Source organism: Neophocaena asiaeorientalis, unplaced genomic scaffold, assembly GCF_003031525.2.
Source record: "Neophocaena asiaeorientalis asiaeorientalis breed wild unplaced genomic scaffold, Neophocaena_asiaeorientalis_V1.1 scaffold92, whole genome shotgun sequence".
In the NCBI taxonomy this organism is placed as follows: Eukaryota; Metazoa; Chordata; class Mammalia; order Artiodactyla; family Phocoenidae; genus Neophocaena; species Neophocaena asiaeorientalis.
The window spans coordinates 4089870-4107580 of NW_020174057.1; the positions used below are offsets into that span (position 1 = coordinate 4089870).

Here is a 17711-nt window from a genome sequence, read left to right on the forward strand (position 1 = left end):
AGAGGCTATCTCCCTTCCTTCCTCCATAAACTCCAGTAATCTAGCTGTGAGCTGATTAGAACTGGAGTTAAAGAGGATGGAACAGAAGAGATTAATGGGAGAGAGAATATGAAACAAAAGGGCTGAATAACGTACAGGGTGCAAGGAAGTGAAGGAATCAGTGGTGACTAATGATCTGACAAAGAAACAGGAGACTGGGTAAAAGAATTTTCATAGGGCCAACAGTAGACATTATATAAAGTTCACAATTAGCAAGAGTTATTTAAAGAAAACACCACCTGACATTTAGAAAGTGTCTTACTTGCTATATTCTCTAAGTAGCTTTAAATTATTATTAGTTTTCCTTTACAATACTGTTGCAAGTCAGGGAGGGTTTGTGGAAGAGTTTGGACTTTATCCTAAAGGCAGGAGGGAACCACTGAAAGGATGTGCTCGGATTTGTATTTTAGGCCAATAACCGGCTGCAGGAGAAGGAATGGATTGTAGGGGAACGTGGCTGAACGTTGGGATGAGAGAGGAGACTTTGTGGTAGTCCAAGTGTGGATGGTGACAGCTCGGGCTGGTAGTAGTAAGGATGCAGAATGTGCATGAATTCAAAGGACATTGAGGTGATAGGGAAGATGAAACCTAATGACTGAGTAGAAGTTCTGTAGAAATCATGTTTTTTCTTCATATGGATGTATTATTTACCTAAGAGCATAACACAGTAATAAGACTTAGATCTTTTAAATCAGTATTTTTTTCATTAAGCCAACAATTATTTTTATTATGCCCGAAAGCTACATCATGTTCTAATTTTATACACAAAAGAAAAATTCAAATGTAAACATGGGCAAGAAGAGAAAGACAGAGGGATAAGGCTGTTGTGGAGTTTAACAACTGTTGAGAGGCCGTGGATAGACTCTCTTCAAAGCTTCCTTTTGCAGATGAAACTGAGGCCCTGCTTGGTTAGTGACAGGCCTAGTGTTTGCACAATAACAGAACGATGATTGGATCTCAGTTCTTCTGATTCATAGCCCTTTGTTAAAAAAAATAATTAATTAATTTGGCTGCGTTGGGTCATCGTTGCTGTGTGTGGGCTTTTCTCTAGTTGTGGTGAGCGGGCGTACTCTTCCTTGCGATGCGCGGGCTTCTCATTGCGGTGGCTTTTCTTTTTGCGGAGCATGGGCTCTAGGCGCTTGGGCTTCAGTAGTTGTGGCACACAGGCTCAGCAGTTGTGGCTCTCAGTCTCTAGAGCGCAGGCTCAGTAGTTGTGGTGCATGGGCTTAGTTGCTCTGCAGCATGTGGGATCTTCCTGGACCAGGGCTCGAACCCATGTCCTCTGCATTGGCAGGCGGATTCTTAACCAATATGCCACTGGGGAAGACCAGTAGCCCTTTATTGTTTTACTATCATTTCACTAGAATTTTTTTTATAAAATAGGATATTGACAAATATAAAATAGGATATTGAAATTTTTAATAAAATAGGATATTGACAAATTTTAATAAAATAGGATATTGACAAAATACCCTATTTTATTTTTTTATGAAATAGGATATTTGGAAGTTAATCCTTCCAAAATGACAGGTATCTGAACTACTTAAGTTAATTTTTTAAAAAAGAAAGAAATTCCTAGGAAAGTTCAAGTAATATTTATAATAGGCCAGAATAATGGATCAGCCATTCTTTTGCTTCAGTGATTATTATATGACCTTATGTATAAGAGAGAAAGGGAGACGTTCAGAACCTTGTAACATGACACCTAAGTTAAGGCTGCCAACTGTGGGCTGATGGTGTATACCAAGACACCAGTAGAATGGAAGACCGGCTGCCTTGATCTATGCCTTTAGCCCCATCTGCTGGATTATTTATGAAATACTGAAATTTGTTGACTGGATATTTCAAACTGGCTATGCTGTGTGCTATTCTTTGTTTTCCAGGAAAGGTAGAAGTGGCGTTTAACTGTAAATTTTGCACCCTCAGTGAAGTGAAAATTCTAGGATAAAAAGTTTAGAATTAAATGTAAATCTTCTTAGCCTAGTACTGTTCTTTATGTCATTTCATCAAACATCAAGAAAAAGTAATAACTAAAAATTTTAAAGTTTTATTTTGAAAGAGAAAAGGGAAAAATTGAACAGACCCCCCCCCAAAAAAAAAAACCCACCAATAGCTACCACAGAACAGTGTAGAAAATCTTTTTTTTTTTTTGCTACATTACTATAATGTGATTGGAGTATTCAGGATCAGGGTTGGTACTTGATCTACTCAGGGATTTGCTTATTCCAGTGGCAGTGGGTGGCTTAAAGATAGCCCCAGTAAACCATCTAATGGAAGAGGGAGTTCTCCAAGGGAAAAGATGCTGAGCAGATGAAAATAATATAGTCTGAAGCAAGAAAGATAAAAGGAAAATTTGAAACGGCAGTATACTGCTGAATGATATAGATTGAATATTCAGGCAAGGTAGAACAACATGTATTGGCTCAGAAAATAGTGCATATTTTGAACTTGACTTTAAAGATTTAGTCACTAGGATTTTGTGAGTTCAGAATTTTATAGGCTGTTATTTAAACCATGGACTTTGGAATTCTGTGGTTAGAGATTGGGGGTATTCTTGCTTTTAGGCTCTAGCAAGTGTGTTGGTATTCTTTAGCATTAGATCAGGACCTCTGTTACCGAATTACAATTGCTATAGACAGCATGGGCTAGGCTTTGTCAAATTTTATTCTTTTTCTCTGAAATCACACTCACCTTTTGTGATACTTAGGTCAGTTCCAACATGCCCACAAAGCCTTCTTTAAACATTCCACAGAAAATATACTCACACTCGTTTTTCTGTGCATTTGGCACATAGCAAATGCTCTAATACCCTGTACAACTTCCATTTTATACCCTGGTTCTGTTTTCCAGGCTATATGGTCAGCTTCTTTAAGTCCAGGACCATCTTTTACCCTCCTGTCTACCTTAGTAGTATACTCAATTAAAGCTTAGCTGCTTGATTAGTAAAGGACTAGATGACTTTAAGTCTTTTCCAAAAAGGAAGTCTTACAGTTTTTAGTGTTCCACTGGAAACTATTGAAAATGGAAATTTGGTTTATATCAGAAAAGACTTCTGAACCGGGTTATTTGTAAGGAATAATCTCTTTCAGGAAGCTTAAGTAAAGCCCTTTAAATAAGGTTTTCATTTATTTTTCATCGATTCTTTATCAAATGCTTACTGTAGCCAAGCCTAGATAGCAGTGATTCCTCCTGAATTGTATCTTCTGCCTTTTTTTCAAAGAAACTGTATCTCCAGAATAAGAAAGATAAACTTCTTCTAGATGGTGGAAGAGCATCTTAGAGTTATTTCCCTTAGCAGCTGAGTGGCAAGGTTCCTGCCATTTTCCATTCCCCACCTGTTACCATATCCACCTCCAAATCAAAATCTAATGAGTCAAAAAGTTGCTCTTTCCCCCAGCTTCAGCTTCTTGAAATATTTGGGCCTTCGAACAGTTAGTAACTATGGACTGTGTTAACTGACAGCGCTACTTCTACCACACAGATGAGAAGTTAAGAGGATGGGGGTGATGGCCTTGTTAGAAGTAGAGTCTCAGATGTCTGGTTGACTTTACTCTTTCAGTTCACTTAATCAGGTTGGCAGATTTGAAATACATTTTTTCCCCCAAGACAAAAACCCCTTTCTGTTTATTAAATAAACCTTTTAGCATGTCAAGGGCCATCATAGATCCTACAAAACATGTATGCATATATAATGTCACGTTTAACTATCTCTTTTTAAATTGCTTTCTTCCCATGTCTCCCCATATCTTCTAATTATGTATATGTTCTCTGAGTGTGTTTGATATGGTTCCTACTTATTTGATATTCTTCGTATCACTTAGCTAGTAAATACAGATTATTTCTAGAAGCTTTGAAATTGCTTCAGTTTTATTAAATATTTTATACTTGCCTATGGAAAATACTACAAGTATTTTGCATAGGCAAGAGAGTTATCTAGCATTCTTTCTCTTTTACATCATCTTACTGAAGGGCATAACATACTTTTTTTTTAAATTTAACTTTTTTAACATCTTTATTGGAGTATAATTGCTTTACAATGTTGTGTTAGTGAATCAGCTATACAAATACATACATCCCCATATCTCCTCCCTCTTGCGTCTCCCTCCCACCCTCCCTATCCCACCCCTCTAGGTGGTTACAAAGCACCGACCTGATCTCCCTGTGCTATGTGGCTGCTTCCCACTAGCTATCTGTTTTACATTTGGTAGGTGTATATATGTCACTGCCACTCTCTCACTTCGTCCCAGCTTACCCTTCCCCCTCCCCGTGTCCTCAAGTCCATTCTCTACGTCTGAGTCTTTATTCCTGTCCTGCCCCTAGGTTCATCAGAACTATTTTTTTAGATGCCATATATATGTGTTAGCATACGGTATTTATTCTCTTTTTGACTTCACTTTGTATGACAGACTCTAGGTCCATCCACCTCACTACAAATAACTCAATTTGGTTTCTTTTTATGCCTGAGTAATATTCCATTGTATATATGTGCCACATCTTCTTTATCCATTCATCTGTCGATGGACACTTAGGTTGCTTCCATGTTCTGGCTATTCTAAACAGTCTTGCAATGAACATTGTGGTACATGTCTCTTTTTGAATTATGGTTTTCTTGGGGTATATGCCCAGTAGTGGGATTGCTGGGTCATATGGTAGTTCTATTTTTAGTTTTTTAAGGGACGTCCATACTGTTCTCCATAGTGGCTGTATCAATTTACATTCCCACCAACAGTGCAAGGGGGTTCCCTTTTCTCCACACCCTCTCCAGCATTTATTGTTTGTAGATTTTATGATGATGGCCATTCTGACTGGTGTGAGGTGATACCTCATTGTGGTTTTGATTTGCATTTCTCTAATGATTAGTGGTGTTGAGCATCCTTTCATGTGTTTAATTGGCAATCTGTATATCTTTGGAGAAATGTCTCTTAGGTCTTCTGCCCATTTACTATCTTTTTAAAGTATATTACTTTCCACTATGCTATGCATAACTTATGTATAACTGTTAACTATTATGTTTCTGTTGAAATTTGCCAAAAAATGACATAATAATTTGGGGAAATTGTTTTTATAAGTCTGTAGAAGAGAAGCTTTCTCTAGCACAGGAAGACTTGATTTCAAATAGAAATCAAATTGGAAACCAAAATAAATTGATTCAAGAACTGAAGGCCACCAAGGCTACTTTGGAGCAAGATTTAGCAAAGAAAGAACAGCAATTGAAGGAGCAGAGTAAAGCACTACAGGATATACAGAAAGAAAAGGTATTTTATTTTCTGACTAAATCTAGAATCTTAGTATTTAAAATTAAGAACCAGCTTTTTCTAAAGGTAAGTAGGGGTGTATTTTATATAAATGATGCTAAGTTATAAAGTTGAAAGCATTGTATTATGACCAGTACGTTTAAAGATCAGTTAAAATTTTATATGAGAAATTCAAATTCTAGGAAACATTTTTTGGTTTCATAATTTAAATTTTATATTTCCATCAGCTGATATTATTCTGAAGTGTACAGTTCCTGAAGTTCTTGGTGTATTTTATTTGTGCAGTTCCTGAATTATGTGTTTATTTTTTGCTGCACTGTGTGGCTTGTGGGATCTTACTGCTCTGACCAAGGATCAAACCCAGGCCCTTGTCAGTGAGAGCGCGGAGTTCTAACCACTGGACCACCAGGGAATTACCTCTGAATTATTTTTAAAAATTGGTGGATGTTTTTGTAGCGATGGCACTGGTGAGGCTGGCATGAAATTTATGATTTGTGCCTCAAGGTTAGAAAATTCTGACAGAACTATAGTTTAGAGGCCTTTAATTACAAGGGTTTTAGATCAGGCAGATCTTGTTTTAGTTATATGGTTCTACTTTTAATAGCTTATTTAACTGCTCTAAGTCTTTGCTCCTTTACCTATAAAATGATTAAAAAGAGCTACCTGGCATAGAGATTAGATAATGTATACTCCTCCTCCCTAGGCGCCCTATATAAAGATAGTGATGATGATAATAAGCATAAGATGGTAGTTTTAGCTAAACTTTAGCCAGGCACTATTAATTTTAATAGTTACTGTAACTATTTAATCCTTATAACGATCTTATTGTTCATATTGTATAAATAAGGACGCAGAGGCAAGAGAAGGTAAATAATTTGCTCAAGTTAACTAAGGTGGAAGGGGCAGAGACAGTCATAAATAGTAGCAGTCATTTTTGTTATATTACTTTTAATTTAAAACTTTTTTTAATAAATCGTTTTTTCTATAGTCACTGAAAGAAAAAGAACTAGTAAATGAAAAATGTAAATTGGCAGAGATAGAGGAAATTAAGTGTAGACAAGAAAAAGAAATTGCTAAATTGAGTGAAGAACTCAAGTCTCACAAGCAAGAAAGCATAAAGGTATGTGAAGATAATCATTGTTTTTCCTTTTGTATTGTATTAGTGTTGTTAAAAATATTTGTGTATACATATTTATTTATTTTATTTATTTATTTTAGGACATACTATGTGCCAGGCACATTGTTTTGCTGTTTTTTGACAAATACTCTCGCTCTCACAGTGCTCGTGTTGCATAATATCTATACACATATTGAAACTATGTTACCTTTGTTTTCAAATTACTGAATAAAGCAGAGTAACCCTAAAAGTTTAGATTTTATTGAGGTGATAATCGACAGAGCTATCCATTATGCTTACAGATAGTAAACTTCAAAATATGTAAGAGTTTAGAATTAAGATTATAAGGGATCGTTTTTTTAATCGTCTTTCTTCCTAAAATCCTTTAATAATCTGTTGTTTAGAACATTTTTCCTATCATTAGCATGACTGGCATGCCACCTGAAAAAATTAACTGCTTATAATTTGCTTTGTAAAGTGTTTGTAAAATGTCATTTTCTTAGAGAAAGGTTGGATTTTCCCTTGAGTGCTCTCATAATACCTCTTATGTCTATCAGTATACTTGCCATTTTGCTTTATAATTACTTACCTCTTTATGTCATTATGTTCTTCCAGACTGTGACTTCCTTAAAGCAGGGACTGTATATAATTCATCTTTATATATATATCCCTAGAACCTGACACAGTGTGTGATGCCTAAATGTTGAACCAATAAATGCCTCCTAAATGAAGAAAGGGAAAATAAGGGGTAGAAAATTCACACATAATTTAATCAAAACATATGCATGCAAAGCATCACTTGAATTTAAATGATTGTTGAGCAGGAAGTACATAATATTTCACCTTTTTAATCAACTGTTTGAAATACTGAACTTTAAGACTCTTGTAAGAGGCTAAAACTCTTTGTTTATATTGTAATAAGTTGCATAAATTTCAGCTACATTTTTTTTTTTTTTTTACCATAAAGGATGACTTATTTTGGCCTCACTTTCTCATAGGAGGTAACAAATCTCAAGGATGCCAAACAGCTTTTGATTCAGCAGAAATTAGAGCTTCAAGGGAAAGTAGATTCCCTAAAGGCAACCCTTGAACAGGAGAAGAAAGCCCAGCAAATGCTAAAAGAGCAGATGAAAAAGGAAGAAGATGAGCTGAAGAAAGAATTTATGGAGAAGGAAGCTAAACTGGTAAGTTAGTGGTGGGAGGTGTGTTTTTTAATTGATTTTGTAAATTAATCCAGTTAGAGAGGATTTTTCTACTTAAAAATTATGATTCAAATGCTCACCTAACATTTAATTTTTGATTTAAGACAAGAGATCTGATTTGTCTAAATAGCTGACATGTGATTGGAAATATTTTATTCTGTGATTATATTTTGGTTTACATAAGTGAAAATTCAATAAAACATGATGGGGGGGCACTTTTAGTGCCAGAAAAACAAACAAACCGATAACTATGTAGATTGAGGTAAATGGCATGAATGCTAATCATGTTAAACTCATTTGTTTGTTCAAACTGAATGTTGATAAGGGGGAACGGAAACTTCAGTTTGGAATACAATGACCAAAGTCTACTTTTCCTTCCCTAACTTGTGCATGCCAAATGGGAAGCATCTGGCTTTCCTCTGTTGAATTAAGTCCAGATAGCCCCAGATAAATTGACTGCTGAATGTTTTCGTTGAAGAACTGCAATTTCAAGTTCACACAGTGATTTGAAGTACTGTTTTTTTGGCAGGTTGATAGAGACAAAAGGATGCATTTGGAATTTGAGACATAAGAAAATGCCAGCTCTATCTCCAGGGCACCTTGCTATCCCTAACTATGTGTTCTTCCCCTGTTCTAGTGGAAAAAAGGAAAATCTCAAATTGCTTTACTTTAGTTTGATCTTATAAGAGGCTTGCTGACCACCATTTCAGTGTTATGACCACTGTCAGTTCAAATTACACAGATGTTTGTGGAATCAGTTTTATCAGTGCCTTCTTCCCTGAAGAAGTAATATTATTTATGTTGCCAATATTTAAAGTTCAACAACTAACTTAAATTTTGCACTACTTTTGTAATAGGTTTTTTACCCACTGTTTTTCCTTTTCTCAGCTTTCCGAAATAAAAGAAAAAGAAGTAGGAATGAAGCAGCATGAAGAAAATGAGACTAAACTTACCATGCAGATTACAGCATTAAATGAAAACTTGGGCACCATAAAGAAGGAGTGGCAGTCCAGTCAACGGAGAGTCAGTGAGCTTGAGAAACAGACGGACGACTTACGGGGTGAAATTGCGGTATTGGAAGCAACGGTTCAAAATAATCAAGATGAAAGGAGGGCACTACTAGAAAGGTGGTTGATGTCTAGTAAAATTAGTTTATTTCCATGCTAAGTGATAAAAAGGTTGTTGTATTCCACATTTAAAAAAATAGAAGTCTTGAGAAAAGTGCTCCTGCAGGTATTTAAGTAGCCATTTAAAAATTAACCCTTACAACAGAGTTGAAATTAATGTATTATGTTTAAAGTTACTAAAGTAGTTCATTATCTGTGTTCAGAAAGGGTCTTTAATGATTTTTTAAAAATGAATTGTTTTTGCAATCTATTTCAGGTGTCTTAAAGGAGAAGGTGAAATAGAAAAGCTTCAAACCAAAGTACTAGAATTGCAAAGAAAGCTGGATAATACAACTGCAGCAGTGCAGGAACTGGGCAGAGAGAATCAGTCCCTTCAAGTGAGTCACCTGGTGTATGAGGCAGTTTTTTAGTCTAGAATTTACCTCTTAGTGAAAAGCATATTTTCAGCATTTAAAATAAATCTCATCTTTAATAAGACTTTTGAATGGCTACTGCCTGTGTAGCAGTATTGCAGGTGTTACAGGTAATTAAATATAAGATTTAAAGAACTTATCTTAGACCCCAATGATTAGAGAGCCATATCATTCATGAATTGTCATTATTGGGAAGAGCACAAAGGAATGAGTTGCTATGTGATAAAGAAGTGATCTGATCATATGCTCAGAGTTCCAAGGGTTAGAATGAATGGGAAATCACCAAAGGTTAGAAATTACCAATGCCTTTGAGGTATAAAACTTGCTTTGCTTTGCTTGATTGATTGATTGATTGATTGATTGTCATTCAGACTTAATTATGTAACAACTTTTGATAATGGAAGTTGACCAAAGTATTTCTGATTTTTAAAATTTTATCCATTTTAAAACTTGGCCACCAACTTAGAAATTATCAATCATTCTTTATAGCACTGAACATTATGTTTTGTTTTTTTTTTGAATAGATCAAACATACACAAGCGTTGAATAGAAAGTGGGCTGAAGACAATGAAGTACAAAACTGTATGGCCTGTGGGAAAGGCTTTTCAGTAACCGTGAGACGGGTAAATGGTTTTGTTATATTGCTATAGTTCTTGATTTTATTTCTCAGTGACAATGTTTTAACCATCGAAATTGTCCTGCATTTGACAGATTTTTAAAGTTTTGCCATTTATTAACTTTAATTTACAACTACATAGAATTAAGTTTCATGAAATCTTGTTTCTGGTTAGTGTATGTGTTTCAATTTTAGTTTTAAATTCAGTTATTACCTTCCTACTGAGTTACTCTCTTGGATAATCATTTTCTGAACCAGTGCATCAGTATTAAACTCATGTTTTAGTCACCATAGGGTTCTCTTAAAGGAAAAAAAGCAGAGATAAAAAAATCACTTTAGGGCTTCCCTGGTGGCACAGAGGTTGAGAGTCCACCTGCCAATGCAGGGGACACGGGTTCATGCCCCGGTCCGGGAAGATCCCACATGCCGTGGAGTGGCTGGGCCCACGAGCCATGGCCGCTGAGCCTGCGCATCTGGAGCCTGTGCTCCGCAACGGGAGAGGCCACAACAGTGAGAGGCCCACATACTGCAAAAAAAAAAAAAAAAAATCATTTTAAATAATGCCATTATGTGATGTTTCAAGTTTATATTCCTATTGAAGAAATTATGCCTGAAACATTTTGTAAATAGGAATAATTTTTCACCTGATAGAAGTGCTTTATTAAGCACTTTATTAAGGCATTAAAATGCCTCCTAAGGTTCTTCTGAGAATTCCAAGATAAATTCCATATTAAATGTTTAGTACAGTATCTGATTAAATAGGAAGCATTCAAATTAACTAAGGGATTAAATCGACATACTGAGATTTTATATTATTAAATGCTAATCCCTTGAAAGTTAGTATACCTTCACAGTGAAGTTTGCTGTATTCTTGTAGTCTCATAATACTTTTGGTATAGTTTTTATGCTTAAAAATGTTTAATTTTTGTCATTTACAGCATCACTGCAGACAATGTGGAAATATCTTCTGTGCTGAGTGTTCAGCCAAAAATGCCTTAACTCCTTCTTCCAAGAAGCCTGTTCGTGTCTGTGATGCATGTTTCAATGACTTGCAAGGATAATGGGTTATCGCAACTTCAGAGTAATATTACACTAACATTAGATTTTTAATAATACACTTAATAGATATCTTGGACTACTACTATTCGGTTTGGACAGTGGTTGCAATACTAAACCAAATTAGAATTCATATATTTTGGAATGTTATCAAGTAAAACTCTTCTATTTTTGTGAGACTCGAGCCCATCTTTCATTACTTTTTTCCATTTACTCCGGAATAGCTTTCATGCCAAGTTTAGAAGTAGCCAATGAAATGTAAATAAATTTTGGATGGAAATAAATTTTGGACGGAAAATAGCAATGTATTTTTTTAAATATACTTTCATTGTTCAGAAGTGACATGAATGCTCTTCCATAGCTTACTTCTTTCTCCCACATTTAGTATCAAGAAATGTACATGGGTGATGTTACCATATCAGATATGTTGCACAATAACACATTAATTCTATTAAATATTCTCATTGTGAAATGCATAGAACTATAAAGCTTTTCCCTCATACACAGGTCCATAGCTCAGTTGCATTGTTATGTTACAAATTTACTACTCAAGTGTTCCAAATACAGATTATATTTAAATATTAACTATGAATTCAAACATGGTTTTTATTTTAACAATATTGATTAAATTCTCTTGGGTGGATTTTATGAAAACCTCTGGAAAATTAATTTGCTTATTTTATGGTTATCCTCGGGTTGTATTTTAAACATTAGGGTTAATTTTTCCTTTTGTCTTTTTCTATCTCACTTTTAAACTCCCACGTAGTCTTAAGAATCCTACAAAACTTCCCACCCTCATCCCCAGTTGGAAGGTGAATAAAAGAAGTTGTATAATGGTCGTATTCTCTGTTTAAGTGGGAAGTCTTCTGAGATTAGCCTTCATTTTATATCCTCATTTTGTCTCTCCAGCATCTTCAAGAATGTGAATTTGCTTTTTTAATGGATCTGCCTTTTTCAAGGTAATTTGGTTTAACCGTCTCAAGCATAGCTCAGCTTCACTGTAATTGTTTTATAGATTTTGCATCTTAAAGCTAGTAACTGATATTGCTATAGTCTTATCTGTGAAAACAAATACAAAATGGTAAGGAGACATTAAATATTCTGCTTTATATTTTCTGCTTTATATTCTCCTTTTACCTAATAGGGAAGAACTTTTTAAAGTTTTAAATTTGACTTAAATTTTAAAAGGTTCTGAATTTGGGGTTCCATATCAACTAGGTATCTGTTTACTCTGCAAAAATAATGCTATGAAATTACCTTGAAATAACAGTTGGATAATAGAGTATCGCCAAAAACAGATGTATTTAGGAATCCCCAAATTATAACTAGAACTGAAACAGACTGGCAAATTGAGGGTAATTAAAAATTAGCTTATTTGGATGCTGAACAATGGAATTGAACTTTATCAGTCTTATTAATTTGGAAAATTGGAGAACATCTGAAGAGAGAACTCATTAATATTGGTTTATTACTCTAAGAAGAAAGTAAAGCTATATATTCATTCAGTGCAATCATTTGGTAATAGGGAAGGATGGGAGCTAATATTTCATTTACAATACATAGTTTATAATGTACACTTGCTTTCAAATATCATGCTGAAATTATGTTTATGCTCTTCCTATAATGTATACAAACAAAGAGATTGCCATATATTCATTTAATTATTTAAAAAACCCATTTAAGTAAACTCTGTTGTCAGTGGCTACTAAGGACCCTGATTGAGTCCCTGGACTCCGATGAACATATATCCTTGAGCGTATAGAACGAAGAAATACAGTGGATCTTTATTAAAAATAAGTTGGATAATAAAAATTGAGCTAAAATTACTTACGCATTTTCATATAAATTCTTTCAAATAGTCTTAATTCTACACTTATAAGTAAATTAATAAGCATGTTGGAAAAACATTCACAGCACCATTGTTATTACTTTTTTATGATATGAAACTTTACGGGAATTCTTCTGGCTTAGAATATTTGTTCACTCATCTCCCAGTTGGGTGCACTGAAGGCCTATCCCTGTCTTGTCCCCCCACCCCCATATTCATAAAAAATTGTGGGGACAACAAATATAACCATATGTATTTGAGTGATTTTCTATTTTTCATCTAGCTAATCTCACTTCCTAGGCCCCAAATAATTAGGCTATTATATTTAGAAATGAAACAATATTTTGCTATTAATCTCACCAGTAAGGTGTTTTGGAAACAAAAATTAAACGGTTTTCTGTTTCTTTTAATTAAAAAGTCATCTTCTGAGTGCTTACTGGTTCGACATTTTAGATGTCTGCTGGTACTATTTGTCAGTGATTTAGAGCTGGCACATATGGAGTCCCAGCTCTCAGCTCTAATGCAAAGCCTATTGGCATCACCTGTTAGTAAATTCTAAACCCAAGCACAGAAACGTGAGTTAAAATCAAGTCTTGCTGGGTTAGTGTATACTAAACTACACCTACACCTACAGAATTTTTAGTAGAAAGAAGACAAAGCTGCTGGTATAGGATTTGTTTATTTTGAAGAAAAGAGGGAAACAAACACAACAACCTCAATGCAGTGTGTAATTTTGTTCAACTACCTCTTAATGTGGAATTAGCTAGTTTAATAGTTTCTTCACAGTAGTGTTACATAGTAACTGCCAAATTTGTTAGTTCCCCATCTCTCTTGAAGAGGCTTTATGATTATTTTATAGTTTTGGGAACTTTAAAGCCACTTTTTTTTAACCTTGCATTTGCATAAAGATGTTTAGCTTTTAAGTGGAAAGCAAATTATGATCATATATTTTGATATTCATGACCTATTTGACTATAGCAGTTTTTTTTAAATGCACTTTGGCTATGAAACCATGGATGATTTGATCCATAAAATTTAAATGTGCCATCAATTTAGTATTCCTAGACAAGAGCTTGATGAATGGTATTCTGTAATTATATAATGTACCACACGTTATTGTCTTAATTGCCCTTTGCCTGAATTTTAATGATCAGTTATTGTTGCAAATGTGAATACTGTGCATAAACTTACTAAATTTATGTAAAATTGTATAAAGCAGAATTGGAGATAGCTAGGTCCTCTCCCTGTAGAAATAGTGAATTTACTGTAACATGATGCAGTTATGTATATGACATTCTGTACTTCTTGAACTGGATCATATATTCATAACTTCTGTAGATACTTTTGCATGAATATTTTGTTTAGTTTTTGGATTCATTGTATTGTTTACTTGTGATCATGTAGTTGTGCCTTATTTGTGAGAGAGTTTAGCTCAGTAAATACTGTGGTTTCTAAACTCAGTGAGTGGAAGGTTATTGATTATAAATGTAACTGATAAATTATATAACATTTGAATCTGTATAAAGAACAATGGAAGAATCCTTTATTGAATTGTTGCTTTTTTAAAAAAATATGCTAAAGATATTAAAAATAATTTCTAGTATATTCTGTGACTAAATTATTTTGTCTATTTAAAAGATTAGCCACTTTACATTAATTTATTTACAGATTTAGAACTTTGCACTTGGATATAGACAATGGGTGTGCTTTATTATTTTAAATTAATTTTTATTGGAGTATAGTTGCTTTACAATGTTGTGTTAGTTTCTAGTGTACAGCTGCTTTACAATGTTGTGTTAGTTTCTAGTGTACAGCAAAGTGAATCAGCTATACGTATACATATATCCCCTTTTTGGATTTTCTTCCCATTTAGGTCACCACAGAGCACTGAATAGAGTTCCCTGTGCTATACAGTAGGTTCTCAGTTAGTTATCTATTTTATAGATAGTATTAATAGTGTATATATATATGTCAAGCCCAACCTCACAATGGGTGTGCTTTAATGTTCAACTAAGAATAGTAATTAAGTTCATATTTCAAGAGAAATTACTAATGCTATTTTGTTCGAGACAGCCCCTTTTCATTTCATTATTGAGAAAAATTAGCAAAACTAAAAAATATTAATCTCTTCTTTCATTTAATACCCAGGTGACCATTTAAAGGCTCAATGTACCATTGCTTTTTACTGATATTTTTTCCCCCTGGGAACCAAAGTTCCAGAAGTTATTTTTCATTTTACTCTGTGTTTCCCTCTGAAGACAATAACATGTATATCCTCAAGCACTTAATATATTAGATATGCTCTTTTGTGAGCTTTACAGAATTTCACTTTAAATACATAGTATATTCTTTTAAGTTTTATCTTATTGTGGTAAGAACAGTTAACATGAGATCTACCCTCTTGACAACTCTTGTAAAAGTGTACAGTACAGCAGATCTCCCGAGCTTACTCATTTTGCTTAACTGAAACTTTATGCCCATTGATTAGTAACTCCCCATTTCCCCCTGCCCCCAGCCTCTGGCAACTACCATTCCACTCTTTTTGATTCTATGAATTTGAGTATTTTAGAAATCTCATGTAAGTGGAATCATGCAGTACTTGTCTTTCTGCGACTGACTTATTTCCCTTAGCATAATGTCCTCAAGGTTCATCTATGTTGTTTCATATTGCAGAAGTTCCTTCTTTTTCAAGGCTGAATAGAATTCCATTGTATGTACGTACCAGAGTTTCTTTATCCACTCATCTGTTGGTGAACATTAAGGTTTTTTCCATATCTTGGCTATTGTGACTAGTGCTGCAGTGAATACAGAAGTGCTAATATTTCTTTGTATATTGAATATTTTAAAGCTGTTTTACATCTTAACTAATTTACATGTTAATTTAGTCAATCTTTTTCTCCCTTTAATGAGATTTAAGGGAGAAAATAGTTTTATACATATAAACAAATATATGTTTACTGGACTCAGACTAAAAGGAATCTTGGGAGATCACCTAGTCCATTGCCCTTTTCCTAAGTTGGCTGATATCTAGAAATCCTTGCAAGACAATTGTTAATTTTTTTCTAAAAAAATACATATTTTTCATCTCTAAGAACTCACTTGAAATTTGTTCTCCTGTACTTTGCCTTTTTTTCTCATTTATTCTTAGGCATTGACCATAGTTACTGCCTTCCTGATTTTCCTTTCATTTTCACTTACTCCTAATAAATATGACATTATTATACATGGGCTGTGACCCTCCATTCTAATGGTGCTTGGCCCTTGAAAATAACTGTTATGCTGCACTTGTCTATAGTTCCTGGTTTACATGGTGAAATCACATTTTTCTAAAAGAATTAACTGTGCATGTGACTTCCCCAAGCATCATCCTTTCTATCCCATTCTCCAGCTTAAGGAGATCAGTTAAGGTATAATTTGTCTTGCAGTCCAAGTTGATAAATTTACTACTTCCATTTTGGAAACTGCAAAAGGTATCATGTCTGAAATTGAAATCTGTGGATTTCCTTTTGATATAATCTGACTATAAGAACTAGTTCCTTACATGCAGTTAATAGTATATTCCACCATGATAATAGTTCAAGCTCTCTTTCTTAAGAAATTCTAACGATGTTTCAAGTCCTGCCAAATAAGACGAAGTCACTGTACTGTGCTCTCTCTCTCTCTCTCTCACACACACACACTCAAAACCAGAAAGAAGTTTTATGACAAATTCCACTGTTCTTCAAAAAGTGAGATTTAGAGAAAGATATCCTACTATTTCTATGAAATTTCCCAAGTAAAACTGTTAACTGGTGAAACTGGAACAGATATTTGCTTTTTCTTTCTTAAAACAATGAAATTTAGTCTTTGGGATTTTCTCCTTCCATGTTAAGAGTTATATAAAGTATACCTGAGATAAATAAACTGTTGGCAACTAGGAATTTAAAAACTGCTACTAAGATGGAGACCTTATTATTCATTGCTTAGTATGTTAAAAGAGCAATCAAGCTTTATATGAGGTAGGGCTGTAGAGCAGTAAGGCTGATTTATAAGTCACGTAGGAAACTTGGTTTCATTACAGATATACACAAAGTAAGATGCTAGAATTCATATCAGATGCAAGCAGTGGGCATTGTTTTCCTCCTGATACTGCATTTACCTGATTATTCACCTTTTACGAATTATAATAGCATCATACTTCCCTCACCCCTCTTGCAAGCCTGACTGAAGCATTATAACGTAGTCTGGATATCAGCATGTATACACTTACCAAGAAATTCCTTCTGGTTCAAATTTGTTGCAGCCATTATTATTCTACGCTGAGAAATTTCCTAGCTTAAATTCTGGAACTTCTTTAAAATGCACATTTTCTTTTAGCGCATCACTAGGTAAGTGTTACAAGTTTGAATGAAAGAATACCTTAATCCCCAATGTGTAAAAAGGTGTGCCACTTGTTTTGGGTCCTTAAATTTCCGAGGATTCTGCAGGCAAAGTGAATATGGACATCTTCTTGGTTTCCTGACTCTTGGTGAAGCAAGAGATTGCTGCTGTTAATTGTGCAATCCATGTTTTCTGTTAAGAAAGAAAAAATATATAGAGAGAAGAGAATGTTAAATTTCTCACATATTTGGATTAATATTTTCCTTTGTATTTGCTGACTTGCTCTTTAAAACACTTGCCTATGTTTCCCATTTTCTTTCTTAAATCGAATATATCATAAATATCTCTAATCACATATGAAAATGCAAATGGATTAGATGAATATGGTATGCAAGTTGGATAAACAATTGTGAGTAACCATAATAGTCAATGACGACTAATTACAAAGATGAATACTGGGAATATAAGTAGTTTGAAAGCTGAATTTCTTGAATTTCCACTTTGTGTAGTAACAGAAGTTCTTAATCAGTGGCATAACTTGAAAAACAGACTGAGGGAGGAAACTGACTCCTTGAAAATAATGTAGTCTTCCATTAATTGTCTGGCCACATTGCTGCCCTGATGAAAGCCTACCAGGGGAAAGAAAAAAATGGAAACTTCTAAGATAAAGAAACAAGAGTCAGATAGGCAGCTGTTCTT

At 34.3% G+C, this 17711-nt stretch overlaps 2 protein-coding genes across 2 annotated transcripts in view; one reads left to right on the plus strand and one right to left on the minus strand.

Moving 5' to 3' along the window:
* EEA1 (early endosome antigen 1) overlaps window positions 1-14256 on the plus strand; it is a 97025-nt gene extending 82769 nt beyond the window's left edge. Inside the window, exons 23-29 of the mRNA XM_024754377.1 lie at window positions 5109-5294; window positions 6283-6414; window positions 7410-7595; window positions 8502-8740; window positions 8997-9117; window positions 9678-9776; window positions 10708-14256. Coding sequence (XP_024610145.1) covers window positions 5109-5294; window positions 6283-6414; window positions 7410-7595; window positions 8502-8740; window positions 8997-9117; window positions 9678-9776; window positions 10708-10830 — 1086 coding nt within the window. The 3' untranslated portion in view covers window positions 10831-14256. The remainder of the gene's footprint in view (window positions 1-5108; window positions 5295-6282; window positions 6415-7409; window positions 7596-8501; window positions 8741-8996; window positions 9118-9677; window positions 9777-10707) is intronic.
* Window positions 10272-17711, minus strand: part of PLEKHG7 (pleckstrin homology and RhoGEF domain containing G7) — a 57668-nt gene continuing 50228 nt past the window's right edge. Inside the window, exons 12-13 of the mRNA XM_024754373.1 lie at window positions 17052-17204; window positions 10272-10295 (exon numbers count right to left, since the gene is read on the minus strand). Coding sequence (XP_024610141.1) covers window positions 17097-17204 — 108 coding nt within the window. The 3' untranslated portion in view covers window positions 10272-10295; window positions 17052-17096. The remainder of the gene's footprint in view (window positions 10296-17051; window positions 17205-17711) is intronic.